Raw genomic sequence first — 14,960 nt, 5'->3', positions numbered from 1 at the left:
GTATGGTAACAACAGTTCACATGAAATGTGATGATACTTTTAAATTTATGAAATTGTTAATTGAGAAGATTATAAAAGCAGGTTCACATAATGATTGGTCAGCCCATGTTGTATCAGATTTCAGGGAAAGCTCTAAAACTGTCGGGATCTATGTTGATTTTAAGGTTCCACATAAACCGATTCAATGTGACACGTGTCCATTACGTATTTATTACAATTATCTGTAGCTGGGAAGTGCCTAAAGATTTGGGTAAATAATTCTCGTAAAATATATTTTTTAAGAGGATGTCTTTTGGACTCTGCATTTCCAGGTGCTTTCCAGGGAAATGCCATAATTCTTTGTCAGTGTAAAAGGCGATTCAGTTAATTTGGATAACATAATTAGTGGGTCACATAAAGATTAGAACATAATTTAAAACTTAGACAAGGGCTGAAGATTATACGGATTACATATAATACACGTGGTCTGAGCTTGCTACCATCTGCAGCTCATAAGACTGCCATCCCCACGAGCCCCTTTGAGGCGGGGCAGATGGCAGACCAGAGGTCTAGCTTCTCCCTACGAGCCCCGTGAGGGCGGGGACTGTGGCTAGGCCTGGGGACACTTGGTCCCAAAGATGAGGGGGTACTTGTACCTCCTCCCATGGGAGACTTAAGTCTCGAGACACTCCCCAGATAGGGAGCCAAGGCCGGGTCACCACTACTTGGAAAAGACCCGGGCCGGGAGAGTACCGGCGAATAAAAAAAAAAAATTATACGGATTCATAAAAGCTGATCCGCTCCTATAAGAGAGTTTCCAGTTAACGGGTATAAAGGAAGTTTTACTGAATTCTCCTATGATATCTAGTTTCTCAGAGGAACATTCACCGATGCTTTTAAGTTGATACTTTGTATATAAGCTCACATTCTGTCTGATCAACTGTAATATAAGTCCAACAGATGGGCGAAATAAATGTCTCTCGTGATAAACACACGAAGCTTCGCACACTTTGAGAATACAAGTCTAATCCTCGTATCGCTTTCACGTAAATCATTAGAGTTAGCTCCATCTGTTAGATGGTGATCCAGAATCGGAACTAGGGATATACCTCATTACTTACTGTACACAGTTCTTTTCTCAGCATAACAGCTATGTTGCTATCTTCCGAGTCCCTGCAGTATAAGTCTGTATCATTTTTACATAGATTACCGGCAGTGATCTGAGCAGCCTTCGAGTATCATATGCGCTACTTTTATTAATGAATTGGTGTTTCCATAGGTGATAGCACTAGCCTGAACAAGTGCTCCCGTTCATCCTTTCATCAATATCTCTAAACTGCCATTTTAATGTGGAAGCTACCAAACCTTACAACAAGGTGATCCTCGCCATGAGTTCTAGGTCAGTCCTGGATTTTGAGAGGAAGTGAGTAGAGCGTCTGGCGCCTATCCTGGATTAGGAGTTTAACTACCTTCCGAACAACGTCCACTGAATGACGAAACCTGGCTACTGTCATAGCCTGTGCCAGAAATAAGAGAACCAAGGACGGGAATGTAACCTCGCTACGTGCTGGAGTTGCTTCTTGTCTGTTTACGTGGTATACTGCCAAGGAAATAGACGCACTGTCCAACATGTAATTCAAACACTGGAGCCAACTATATTCCTTTTCCATGGCTTTTGTTATGATAGATGACAAGCCGCTTTGACCCTTGTTTCCGTGACACAGGTTAAAGTTTTCTAACAAAACCGGCAGCAGAAATTCTACCGCATGTAAGTCTTTTGTTCTAAACTAGCAACGTGTCTAATATACTCTCCTTAATTTAAGATAAGTCAAGCCAGGGCATCCTTGCGGAAATATTATCTGTTCTTCCCACCTACTGTTCCTTCCCCAGTTACATCTCGCCTGTCCTAATTTCACGAGTAACGTAACGCTTATGTATCCTTAATTTCTCCAGTGATGAATTTCTCGTTCGTTCTTGTTTCCCCAGTAATGTATGTCTTCCATGTATTAGTTTCTTCCAGTAATGTATGTCTTCCATGTATTAGTTTCTTCCAGTAATGTATGTCTTCCATGTATTAGTTTCTTCCAGTAATGTATGTCTTCCATGTATTAGTTTCTTCCAGTAATGTATGTCTTCCATGTATTAGTTTCTTCCAGTAATGTATGTCTTCCATGTATTAGTTTCTTCCAGTAATGTATGTCTTCCATGTATTAGTTTCTTCCAGTAATGTATGTCTTCCATGTATTAGTTTCTTCCAGTAATGTATGTCTTCCATGTATTAGTTTCTTCCAGTAATGTATGTCTTCCATGTATTAGTTTCTTCCAGTAATGTATGTCTTCCATGTATTAGTTTCTTCCAGTAATGTATGTCTTACATGTATTAGTTTCTTCCAGTAATGTATGTCTTCCATGTATTAGTTTCTTCCAGTAATGTATTAGTTTCTTCCAGTAATGTATGTCTTCCATGTATTAGTTTCTTCCAGTAATGTATGTCTTCCATGTATTAGTTTCTTCCAGTAATGTATGTCTTCCATGTATTAGTTTCTTCCAGTAATGTATGTCTTACATGTATTAGTTTCTTCCAGTAATGTATGTCTTCCATGTATTAGTTTCTTCCAGTAATGTATGTCTTACATGTATTAGTTTCTTCCAGTAATGTATGTCTTCCATGTATTAGTTTCTTCCAGTAATGTATGTCTTACATGTATTAGTTTCTTCCAGTAATGTATGTCTTCCATGTATTAGTTTCTTCCAGTAATGTATCTCTTACATGTATTAGTTTCTCCCAATAATGTATCTCTTACATGTATTAGTTACTCCCAGTAATGTATCTCTTACATGTTAGCTTCTCCCAGTTATGTATCTCTTACATGTATTAGTTTCTTCCAGTAATGTATCTCTTACATGTATTAGTTTCTTCCAGTAATGTATCTCTTACATGTATTAGTTTCTCCCAGTAATGTATCTCTTACATGTATTAGTTTCTCCCAATAATGTATCTCTTACATGTATTAGTTACTCCCAGTAATGTATCTCTTACATGTTAGCTTCTCCCAGTTATGTATCTCTTACATGTATTAGTTTCTTCCAGTAATGTATCTCTTACATGTATTAGTTTCTTCCAGTAATGTATCTCTTACATGTATTAGTTTCTCCCAGTAATGTATCTCTTACATGTATTAGTTTCTCCCAATAATGTATCTCTTACATGTATTAGTTACTCCCAGTAATGTATCTCTTACATGTTAGCTTCTCCCAGTTATGTATCTCTTACATGTATTAGTTTCTTCCAGTAATGTATCTCTTACATGTATTAGTTTCTTCCAGTAATGTATCTCTTACATGTATTAGTTTCTCCCAGTAATGTATCTCTTACATGTATTAGTTTCTCCCAATAATGTATCTCTTACATGTATTAGTTACTCCCAGTAATGTATCTCTTACATGTTAGCTTCTCCCAGTTATGTATCTCTTACATGTATTAGTTTCTTCCAGTAATGTATCTCTTACATGTATTAGTTTCTTCCAGTAATGTATCTCTTACATGTATTAGTTTCTCCCAGTAATGTATCTCTTACATGTATTAGTTTCTCCCAATAATGTATCTCTTACATGTATTAGTTACTCCCAGTAATGTATCTCTTACATGTTAGCTTCTCCCAGTTATGTATCTCTTACATGTATTAGTTTCTTCCAGTAATGTATCTCTTACATGTATTAGTTTCTTCCAGTAATGTATCTCTTACATGTATTAGTTTCTCCCAGTAATGTATCTCTTACATGTATTAGTTTCTCCCAATAATGTATCTCTTACATGTATTAGTTACTCCCAGTAATGTATCTCTTACATGTTAGCTTCTCCCAGTTATGTATCTCTTACATGTATTAGTTTCTTCCAGTAATGTATCTCTTACATGTATTAGTTTCTTCCAGTAATGTATCTCTTACATGTATTAGTTTCTCCCAGTAATGTATCTCTTACATGTATTAGTTTCTCCCAATAATGTATCTCTTACATGTATTAGTTACTCCCAGTAATGTATCTCTTACATGTTAGCTTCTCCCAGTTATGTATCTCTTACATGTATTAGTTTCTTCCAGTAATGTATCTCTTACATGTATTAGTTTCTTCCAGTAATGTATCTCTTACATGTATTAGTTTCTCCCAGTAATGTATCTCTTACATGTATTAGTTTCTCCCAATAATGTATCTCTTACATGTATTAGTTACTCCCAGTAATGTATCTCTTACATGTTAGCTTCTCCCAGTTATGTATCTCTTACATGTATTAGTTTCTTCCAGTAATGTATCTCTTACATGTATTAGTTTCTTCCAGTAATGTATCTCTTACATGTATTAGTTTCTCCCAGTAATGTATCTCTTACATGTATTAGTTTCTCCCAATAATGTATCTCTTACATGTATTAGTTACTCCCAGTAATGTATCTCTTACATGTTAGCTTCTCCCAGTTATGTATCTCTTACATGTATTAGTTTCTTCCAGTAATGTATCTCTTACATGTATTAGTTTCTTCCAGTAATGTATCTCTTACATGTATTAGTTTCTCCCAGTAATGTATCTCTTACATGTATTAGTTTCTCCCAATAATGTATCTCTTACATGTATTAGTTACTCCCAGTAATGTATCTCTTACATGTTAGCTTCTCCCAGTTATGTATCTCTTACATGTATTAGTTTCTTCCAGTAATGTATCTCTTACATGTATTAGTTTCTTCCAGTAATGTATCTCTTACATGTATTAGTTTCTCCCAGTAATGTATCTCTTACATGTATTAGTTTCTCCCAATAATGTATCTCTTACATGTATTAGTTACTCCCAGTAATGTATCTCTTACATGTTAGCTTCTCCCAGTTATGTATCTCTTACATGTATTAGTTTCTTCCAGTAATGTATCTCTTACATGTATTAGTTTCTTCCAGTAATGTATCTCTTACATGTATTAGTTTCTCCCAGTAATGTATCTCTTACATGTATTAGTTTCTCCCAATAATGTATCTCTTACATGTATTAGTTACTCCCAGTAATGTATCTCTTACATGTTAGCTTCTCCCAGTTATGTATCTCTTACATGTATTAGTTTCTTCCAGTAATGTATCTCTTACATGTATTAGTTTCTTCCAGTAATGTATCTCTTACATGTATTAGTTTCTCCCAGTAATGTATCTCTTACATGTATTAGTTTCTCCCAATAATGTATCTCTTACATGTATTAGTTACTCCCAGTAATGTATCTCTTACATGTGTTAGCTTCTCCCAGTTATGTATCTCTTACATGTATTAGTTTCTTCCAGTAATGTATCTCTTACATGTATTAGTTTCTCCCAGTAATGTATCTCTTACATATATTAGTTTCTCCCAATAATGTATCTCTTACATGTATTAGTTACTCCCAGTAATGTATCTCTTACATGTGTTAGCTTCTCCCAGTTATGTATCTCTTACATGTATTAGTTTCTCCCAATAATGTATCTCTTACATGTATTAGTTACTCCCAGCAATGTATCTCTTACATGTGTTAGTTTTCCCCAGTAATGTATCTCTCATATATGGTGTCGTCAGAACAAGTTGGATCGGTGTCTGAGTAGGAAGACACTGTACCGACGTCTGCCCTGCCTTACCTGGCTCAGGAGCTACAACATAGAGTGTCTGGTGGGGGACCTGATCGCTGGCTTCACCGTTGGCCTCATGTTGATACCCCAGGCGCTGGCTTACGGTCTTGTAGCTGGTCTTCCTCCAAGTGTAAGTACCTTTTACATTATTCTCTTGTTTATTTTGCCTTTATGTCTGCTCTTTTACTCAGCCACTACCTTACTCTTGTTACCATGTTTACTCTTTCTCCCAGCCACCGTCTTTATCCTGCCATTCATGACTACTTTTTCAATTAACCACTTTCTTTATCCTGTGGTATTTTCTTTAAAAAACTGTCTTCTGACGCAGGTACTTGTCTCATAAAGACCAGCAGAGTTCCTAAGCGACGCTTATGTCTATAGATTAGTTCCTCACTCTGTACTAGATCATTAACTATATGTTAATGATACATAAAAACTGGATAAGCTATATAAATTGACTGAAATCTATGAAACCATAACTGTAGTGCTAAGATGTAGCCAAATTCTGCAGTGACTAGTCTTGTAAGAATTGCTGTAATTATTACAAAAATATAACTATTCATTGTGGTCTGCTGACAGTCCATTATGACCCCTTTTGACATCATGAGCTACTACGGCAATAATTTAACTGCCACACCAACATTCTCTTTCTCACATTGACAACTAACCTGAAAATGAAATGTTGTTGACGGTTTGGTCTGTCCTGGTCTGTTATAATTTTGGGAGGTTATTTGGGGCAGCCTGGCTATTGTGACTTTTATTAACTATCATCCTCACACCTGCTTTCTCTCTCTCTCTCTCTCTCTCTGCTATAGTATGGGCTGTACTCTGCCTTCGTTCCCTGCTTCGTGTACTTCCTGTTGGGGTCGAGAAATGAGCTCAACATCGGTCCAACAGCCATCATGTCCCTCATGACGTACCAGTATAGCGGTCAGGGCGGGGGTGACTATGCTGTTCTCCTCGCCTTCATGGCTGGCATCATAGAACTGGTCGCTGGCATCGTCAACTTAGGTAAGTTCCTAATATTTAGAGACAAGAAAAAAATGGTGTCTAGAATTAACTTTAATTTCTACAGCGAACTGAACTAAGGTTCGTTTAGCACCCGAATTGTACAGGAATTGGTCAGACTTGCTGATCAGAAACCAGGTAATATTTCAGTGTAAATGACCAACGTTTTTTTTGCATAGTTATACAGACCAATGATTCATCACACTCACATGACTTCACTCACCTCATATCTAATTGGTTTTCAACTCTTCTCTATGGAGAAAACATCTACAATCATTTGCATCGTCTGTACAACTTGATACAGCTCTCCAGAGAGAAACTGTGTTCATATATAAGCTGTTTCTGCAGTACACAATTATGGACGAGTAGTGTCAATTCCTTATATATAGTGTTTTAGCAGTACCCTCTGAGGCTTGGTCACCTTGGCTTGGTCACCTTGGCTTGGTCACCTTGGCTTGGTCACCTTGGCTTGGTGGCTTTATTTCATTAGCTTATCCTGACGAACAACCCATCCCACCTTTTTTATTTAGCTTATATCGTGACGATTTTTATTATATTCGTTTAATTTTGCTCCTGGGCAATATGGAAGTCGTCATAGTCTAATTAATTCCCCATATTATTCAACCAGCTGCAATGTTGTGTTGGTATGCATCGCCCAAAGGTAGTTGGCTCAGGTGCACCAGCTGGTGGATCATCAGGTGCACCAGCTGGTGGATCATCAGGTGCACCAGCTGGTGGATCATCAGGTGCACCAGCTGGTGGATCATCAGGTGCACCAGCTGGTGGATCATCAGGTGCACCAGCTGGTGGATCATCAGGTGCACCACCTGGTGGATCATCAGGTGCACCACCTGGTGGATCATCAGGTGCACCACCTGGTGGATCATCAGGTGCACCACCTGGTGGATCATCAGGTGCACCACCTGGTGGATCATCAGGTGCACCACCTGGTGGATCATCAGGTGCACCAGCTGGTGGATCATCAGGTGCACCACCTGGTGGATCATCAGGTGCACCACCTGGTGGATCATCAGGTGCACCACCTGGTGGATCATCAGGTGCACCACCTGGTGGATCATCAGGTGCACCACCTGGTGGATCATCAGGTGCACCACCTGGTGGATCATCAGGTGCACCACCTGGTGGATCATCAGGTGCACCACCTGGTGGATCATCAGGTGCACCACCTGGTGGATCATCAGGTGCACCACCTGGTGGATCATCAGGTGCACCACCTGGTGGATCATCAGGTGCACCACCTGGTGGATCATCAGCTTCGCCAGCTGGTGGATCGTCAGGTGCACCACCTGGTGGATCATCAGCTTCGCCAGCTGGTGAATCATCAGATGCACCACCTGTTGGACCATCAGATGGTTTACCAGGTGGCTGTCTGATGGTGGTGGTATTGCTGGTGATGTTCTCTCAGGTTCATCCTGGTGATTCCGGCCTAAAGACGCAGCTTTGCTAATCTTTGCTCTTTTAATTAATTATGGGTGATATATCCTGTTGCTGTTGCAAGTGTAGGGTAGTGGATGATCCCTGACAATACGTTGCAACTTTTCGTTGCAAGTCTATTCTCGGTAAAGATTACGCTTGCAACCGGGTAGTTGAACTGTCCATCTTCCAAATCCTGCAATAGTTGCGATTCCAATTATTAAGAGGTAGGTGAGAGGTGCTCTGCTCAGCACTAATTTATTGGTCCTCACGGTCAACCAGCCGTACTTATGCTGTACCCAGATGTTGGGTGCAGAGACTGAGAGAGACAGAGGCCAGAAATTTGGTCATTAGAGGATCAAGTGTAAGGCAACCTGAAACACATCGACTCCAGGTTGAGGAACTGATTACCTGAAATTCCTTCTTATCTTCCACCGTTCTTCACTGCAGTGGACTGATGAAGCCAGTGTCGAGCGAAACATTTCCGCAATAAAGATTGCAGAATGTTGCATAATTGTCTCAGTCTTCAACTTGTTTTTCTAAGCCATTTACATCACATATAACAAGCTCTCTCTTTAACAGACTTCAGCTTTACTTGGTCCCAAAGATGAGGAGGTACTTGTACCTCCTCCCATGGGAGACTTAAGTCTCGAGACACTCCCCAGATAGGGAGCCAAGGCCGGGTCACCACTACTTGGAAAAGACCCGAGCCGGGAGAATACCGGCGAATAAAAAAAAAATCATTAGCTAATATGTATATCCTTGGAAAGTTGTAGGCCAGGTGAGCCCATAAGACAAGCAGCAAGTAATACATGAAAGTTAAGACACGTACATCTGGGTATTTTTGTTGTAGAAGTTTAGCCATCCAGGGGCTTTATCAATACAGGTTCTAGGACATCCGAGGACAGTAGAACCATCTCCAAGGCTGAGGGACTGATCACCTCATCTATTGTATATAGTTCTACTATCTTCAAGTTATGTCCTAGAATCTGTATTGATAAAGCCATTGGATGGCGAAAAGTCTACAATAAAAATACCCAGATGTTGCACATGTGTCTTAACTTTCATCATGTCGGTATTGTATACCTTTCTTGCATAAGTAATACATGGTATGGCATGGCGTTCTTGTTTGGCCGTCCTCCTTCACAAGGAACCATCACCTTGAGATGAATCTCTGTTGAGAATTTATTAAACACATTTATCCAATGGGCACATGTTTGCAGGTGCTCCTACCACCACCGAGGTGGTGGTAGGAGCTTCATAATTTTCAGGTGACTGCAGGGATTTAAGAAAACTTTTCTCTAATATTTAAATTAATGAAACTTTTAACTGATGCTGGTTACTTTAACTTGATGTGATAGTATTTGTGTTAAGCTTTATTTCTGTTAGTAGTTCGTCACAGTTTGTTAATTTAACTTTTAATATTGTCCCTGTTATATTGATTCTTATTTACCAAAAGCCCTGAGTGAGCACCTTAATCTGGGGTTTTGAGACTCTGATCGTGAGTTCTAACCCCGCCCGTGGTATAGTTTGTTTTTTCTTACCTTGATCACAGTTCTCTTCAACTCTCAAAATCACCTACATTTCTTTTATTTATTAGCACCAAGTCACCAGAAAAAAAGTACAAATGCAATACAGTGCAATCCTTTACTGGCGACCTATTGCCTTAAGGAAGTCATAAATAGATAAACCTGGCGAGGGAGAATGAGCCTATATTCAGGGAACATAGATGTGATAAATCGCGAAACTTGTAAAACAAGTTAGACAAATATACTCTTGAGAAGTGTTCTTACTGTAGCCCTGCTCCTCTACTGTGTATTAAGAACTGTGGTATAAACCTTGGGAACTGAAACAAATTAGGTTAAAAAGGCATGTGAGCAAACATTAAGACATATTTCTTTTAGAAAACGTTTCGGTCCTGGTACCTTGATAACTTCTAACTGTGCACTTGTAATAAGTGTCCCTCGAATGGAAACCTTAAGTGGTTGCCAGAACTTTTTTCTTCCTCCAACTTCTCGCTTTTCTTTCGCTCATAACTGGAGAAGGCTTCAATCAACGGGCTTTAAATTTTAAATGTATATGTATGGTAACTAGGGCCAGATTCTGGGAACAATTGTCATGGGCGTGTGCCCTCTGTCCAAAGTATAAGATTGAGGCATGCAGCATAAGTTCGAAACCATTTATCACATATCCTAAGTTACTGAACCTATTCCCAGCATCCAGTAATGGCTCCACTAATTTCCTAAAAACCATAAACAACATAGCTTGAGTTATTCAAATATAAGTTTCTCCTAATTCGACGACGGCAGAGAGTTTAGTTGTATAAATGCTGGTAGAGTCACTGACAGTATGTAAAGTAAAAGGATACAAGTGCAACTAATGTGACATATTATTGTGGCAACGTTTCATTCTCCAGGAGCTTTGTCAAGCCGTTACAAACAATACATGGACACAGAGGGTATGTATAGGCTTAGTGTGAGGTGTACTACTAGTCTTAGTAGGAGTGATTTAAAAAATGGTATACAATACCGGCAGGTTGGTAGGTAAGACACATGGGCAACAGTTAGGCACATTTGTTCCGAAACGTTTCGCCTACACAGTAATGGCAGACCAATTGATCAACAAACAAAGAGAGATAGTAGAGGGCAACGAGTGACTAGCTCCCTTAATTAAGGTTTACTATACAAATAGTAGGAGTCTAAGAAATAAGATAGATGAGCTAAAATTACTTGCAAGTGTAGGTAATATAGATATTATTGGTATAACAGAGACCTGGTTCAACCTGAAAGATAGAGAAATGCCTTCTGAAGGCAACATACAGGGTTATAAACTATTCCACACTGATAGGGTCAACAGGAAGGGTGGTGGTGTGGCGATGTATGTCAGAGAAAATTTAAATTGTTGTCTTAGACATGATATAAGATTAGAAACATCGAACACTGAATCGGTTTGGCTTCAGTTTCTCGAGGGACGTGACAAATTAATTTTGGGTGTGATTTATAGGCCCCCAAACCTTGATAGGGAGTGCAGTAAGCTGTTATGGGACGAAATTCATAAGACATCTAGATATGAAAATGTTGTGATAATGGGAGATTTTAACTTTAGACAAATTGATTGGAACAATATGACAGGAAATCTTGAGTCTAGTGACTTTCTTGATATGGTTCAGGATTGATTTTTAGAACAGGTTGTGACAGAACCAACTAGAGGAAACAATCTGCTTGACTTGGTTCTTGCCAACAAAGATTCACTAATTAATAATCTTGAGGTTAATGGTGAGCTTGGGGAAAGTGATCACAAATCACTTAGTTTCAATGTATCATGGAATTACCCAGATAACTGCAATCAAATCTCTGTCCCATATTTTCGCTTGGCCGACTTCATGGGACTGAAAAATTACTTGGGTGGGCTAAATTGGGATGTCCTAACTATGGGTCAGGTAGGTGATCTTGGTTGCCAATATGACGTTTTTCAGAGCATAGTTCTAGCTGCCCAGAAAACTTTTGTTCCGAGTAGGGAAATTAGATCTAACAAAAAGGATCCCAAATGGATGGACAATAGATTAAAACATCTCATTGGTCAAAAGAGAGGCATATATAGGCGTATCAAAAGAGGGGATGGGCAGTTAAGAAATCAATATATTCAATTAAGGAGAGAAATAAAGAAAGGAATAAGAAAAGCAAAAAGAGATTATGAGGCTAAGGCCGCAAGGGATTCAAAGACTAACCCAAAAGGGTTCTTTCAGGTATACAGAAGTAAGATTAGGGACAAGACTGGCCCACTTAAGAGTAACTCTGGTCAGATCACTGACAGTGATAAGGATATGTGTGAAATACTAAATAACTACTTCCTCTCAGTTTTCACCCAGGAAAATGCTAGCGATATTCCTGAAATAATAGATTACGTAGAACAGGATGATAAACTATGTACGATTGCGGTAATTAGTGACATGGTCCTCAGACAAATAGAGAAACTAAAACCTAACAAATCCCCAGGTCCTGATGAACTGTTTGCAAGGGTGTTAAAGGAATGTAAAGAGGAACTTAGCATACCTTTGGCTAATCTTTTTAACATATCACTACAAACTGGCATAGTGCCTGATAACTGGAAAATGGCAAATGTAATACCTATTTACAAGGCAGGTGACATGTCCTTGGCTTCGAACTATAGACCAATAAGCCTTACCTCCATAGTGGGAAAATTTATGGAATCAATAATTGCCGAAGCAATTAGTAGCCATCTTGACAGGCACAGATTGATTAATGATTCTCAACACGGTTTTACAAAGGGGCGTTTCTGTCTTACGAATTTACTAACTGTTTTCACTAAGGTATTTGAGGAGATAGATCATGGTAATGAATATGATATTGTGTATATGGACTTCAGTAAGGCTTTCGATAGAGTTCCACACCAGAGGCTATTGAGGAAACTTAATTAATTAGGGCACACGGAATAGGAGGAGAAATTTTTTCCTGGGTAGAGGCATGTCTGACAAATAGACTGCATAGAGTTTGCATAAATGGGGAGAAATCAGAATGGGGGCACGTCACAAGCGGTGTTCCTCAGGGGTCAGTGTTGGGCCCGTTGTTGTTCACAATTTACATAAACGACATAGATGAGTGAATAAATAGCGTCATGAGCAAATTTGCTGATGACACCAAAATAGGCCGTCCAGTTCATTCTAATGAGGACATTAGAGCACTCCAGGATGATTTGAATAGACTGACGCAATGGTCGGAGAAGTGGCAGATGGAGTTTAATATTGACAAGTGCAAAGTTCTAAATGTTGGACAGTTAAATAACCATGCCACATATAAAATAAATAATGTAGATCTTAATACTACCGATTGCGAAAAGGATTTATAAGTTCTGGTTAGCAGTAACCCAAAACCAAGACAACAGTGCATTAGTGTTCGCAATAAAGCTAACAGAATTCTTGGCTTCATATCTAGAAGTATAAATAATAGAAGTCCTCAGGTTGTTCTTCAACTCTATATATCCTTGGTTAGGCCTCATTTAGACTATGCTGCTCAGTTCTGGTCACCGTATTACAGAATGGATATAAGTGCTCTGGAAAACGTACAAAGGAGGATGACAAAGATGATCCCATGTATCAGAAATCTTCCCTATGAGGATAGACTGAAGGCCCTGAATCTGCACTCTCTCAAAAGGCGTAGAATTAGGGGGGATATGATCGAGGTGTATAAATGGAAAACAGGAATAAATAAAGGGGATGTAAATAGTGTGCTGAAAATTTCCAGCCAAAACAGGACTCGTAGCAATGGTTTCAAGTTGGAAAAATTCAGATTCAGGAAGGATATAGGAAAGTACTGGTTTGGTAATAGAGTTGTGGATGAGTGGAACAAACTCCCGAGTACAGTTATTCAGGCTAAAACGTTGTGTAGTTTTAAAAATAGGTTAGATAAATACATGAGTTGGTGTGGGTGGGTGTGAGTTGGACCTGACTAGCTTGTGCTGCTGGGTCTGGTACAGTGCTCCATCCTTGAGTGGTGATGACCAGACTGGGTGGGTCATTGGGATAATCCGGGGGGTGGGTCATTGGTCTAATCTGGAGGGGGGGACATGGACCTGCTCCGCATGGGTCAGTAGGCCTGTTGCAGTGTTCCTTCTTTCTTATGTTCTTATGTTCATCCTGGAGAAGAGTTCTGTTCCATAGTCTGAAACAATCTGAAGGAATAAGCGACAGTGTGGAGACAAATACTGTCGGAAGGAGAAGTGCAGGGTGGTAGCACAGAGAATGTAGTCATTGAGAGGTCATGTACCTCTCAGATCCAACAATTCTCACCTTGGACAACTCTTTCAAGTGAGAATTGTTGGATCTGAGAGGGACGTGACCTCTCAGTGACTACACTCTCTCAAGTACCACCTTCCTTCCGACAGTATACAAGTCTCCACACTGTCGCTTGTTCCTTCAGATTATTTCAGACGGCACCTACAGTGCCATCTTAGCCAACTTGTACATGGAACACCTCGAGGCTGAACACTTCGCCAACATCTTCGCCTCAAGTAATAGCTTTTATATCCTTTTACTCATGTGCAAGTTGCTTGTTCTACCATATTGTATTACTACTACTACAACAACTTATACTACTACTACTACTACTGCTACTACTAGTATTACACCTCACTCTTAACTTATATAACCCCTCTGTGTCCATATATTGTAACGGCTTGACAAAGCTCCTGGAGAGCGAAACCGTGCCACAATAAAATGTCACATTAGTTGCACTTGTGTCCTTTTACTTTACTTTCAACTCGCCTAAATGAAATAGAACAGTACGAAGATACAGAGTTGATGAAGTAGACACATGTGTAATATCTAGGTATCCTTATTCTGTAGAAAAATAACCCGCACAAGGGTTATTTGTGTATTGTTCCAATCACAGTATTCAGCCTTTCTATTCTTTATTCTGTAAATATTTCGCTAACCAGTGACTTTATCAATACAATACAGAAGACCGAAGATGAGGTAATGAGTCCCTCAGCCCAGGAGGTGGTGGTCAGTTTTGATAAAGCTGAAGCACAGGCAGCAAGATGTGGGTTTAAATATTGGAATATGATGAAATGAAGGCCTCGTCACTGGTAGGTGGGATTCCCCCACACAAAATACTGTTAAAGAAAGTGACATTTCATGGTATTGGCAGAAAAGCACTGTCATGGATGGAGGTGTGGGGATCAGTCACAAGTGGCGTAGAAAGTGCAGCATATGGCCCGAGAAGTGGCTTATATACTGTAGTCAGGTGAGTTGAAGCAGGAGGAGGCGGGGTCATAGTGGAACCATCCACCAGTCTAAGTAGGTCTTTGTCCAAAGATTGGACAATTATCTAAGAATTTCTTGTATCAAGATCCCATGATGTTGTAGTGTCCGACAGATGTGATAAATGG

At 39.4% G+C, this 14,960-nt stretch overlaps 1 protein-coding gene across 1 annotated transcript in view; it reads left to right on the top strand.

Annotated features, from left to right (window-relative positions):
• Positions 1 to 14,960, top strand: part of LOC128686099 (sodium-independent sulfate anion transporter) — a 175,275-nt gene that overhangs the window by 68,639 nt on the left and 91,676 nt on the right. Inside the window, exons 3-4 of the mRNA XM_070101339.1 lie at positions 5,563 to 5,742; positions 6,428 to 6,623. Of these exons, the coding sequence (XP_069957440.1) occupies positions 5,563 to 5,742; positions 6,428 to 6,623 (376 nt within the window). The remainder of the gene's footprint in view (positions 1 to 5,562; positions 5,743 to 6,427; positions 6,624 to 14,960) is intronic.

Source organism: Cherax quadricarinatus, chromosome 76 (assembly GCF_038502225.1).
Source record: "Cherax quadricarinatus isolate ZL_2023a chromosome 76, ASM3850222v1, whole genome shotgun sequence".
NCBI lineage: Eukaryota > Metazoa > Arthropoda > Malacostraca > Decapoda > Parastacidae > Cherax > Cherax quadricarinatus.
This window is presented reverse-complemented; position numbering and strand designations above follow the sequence as displayed.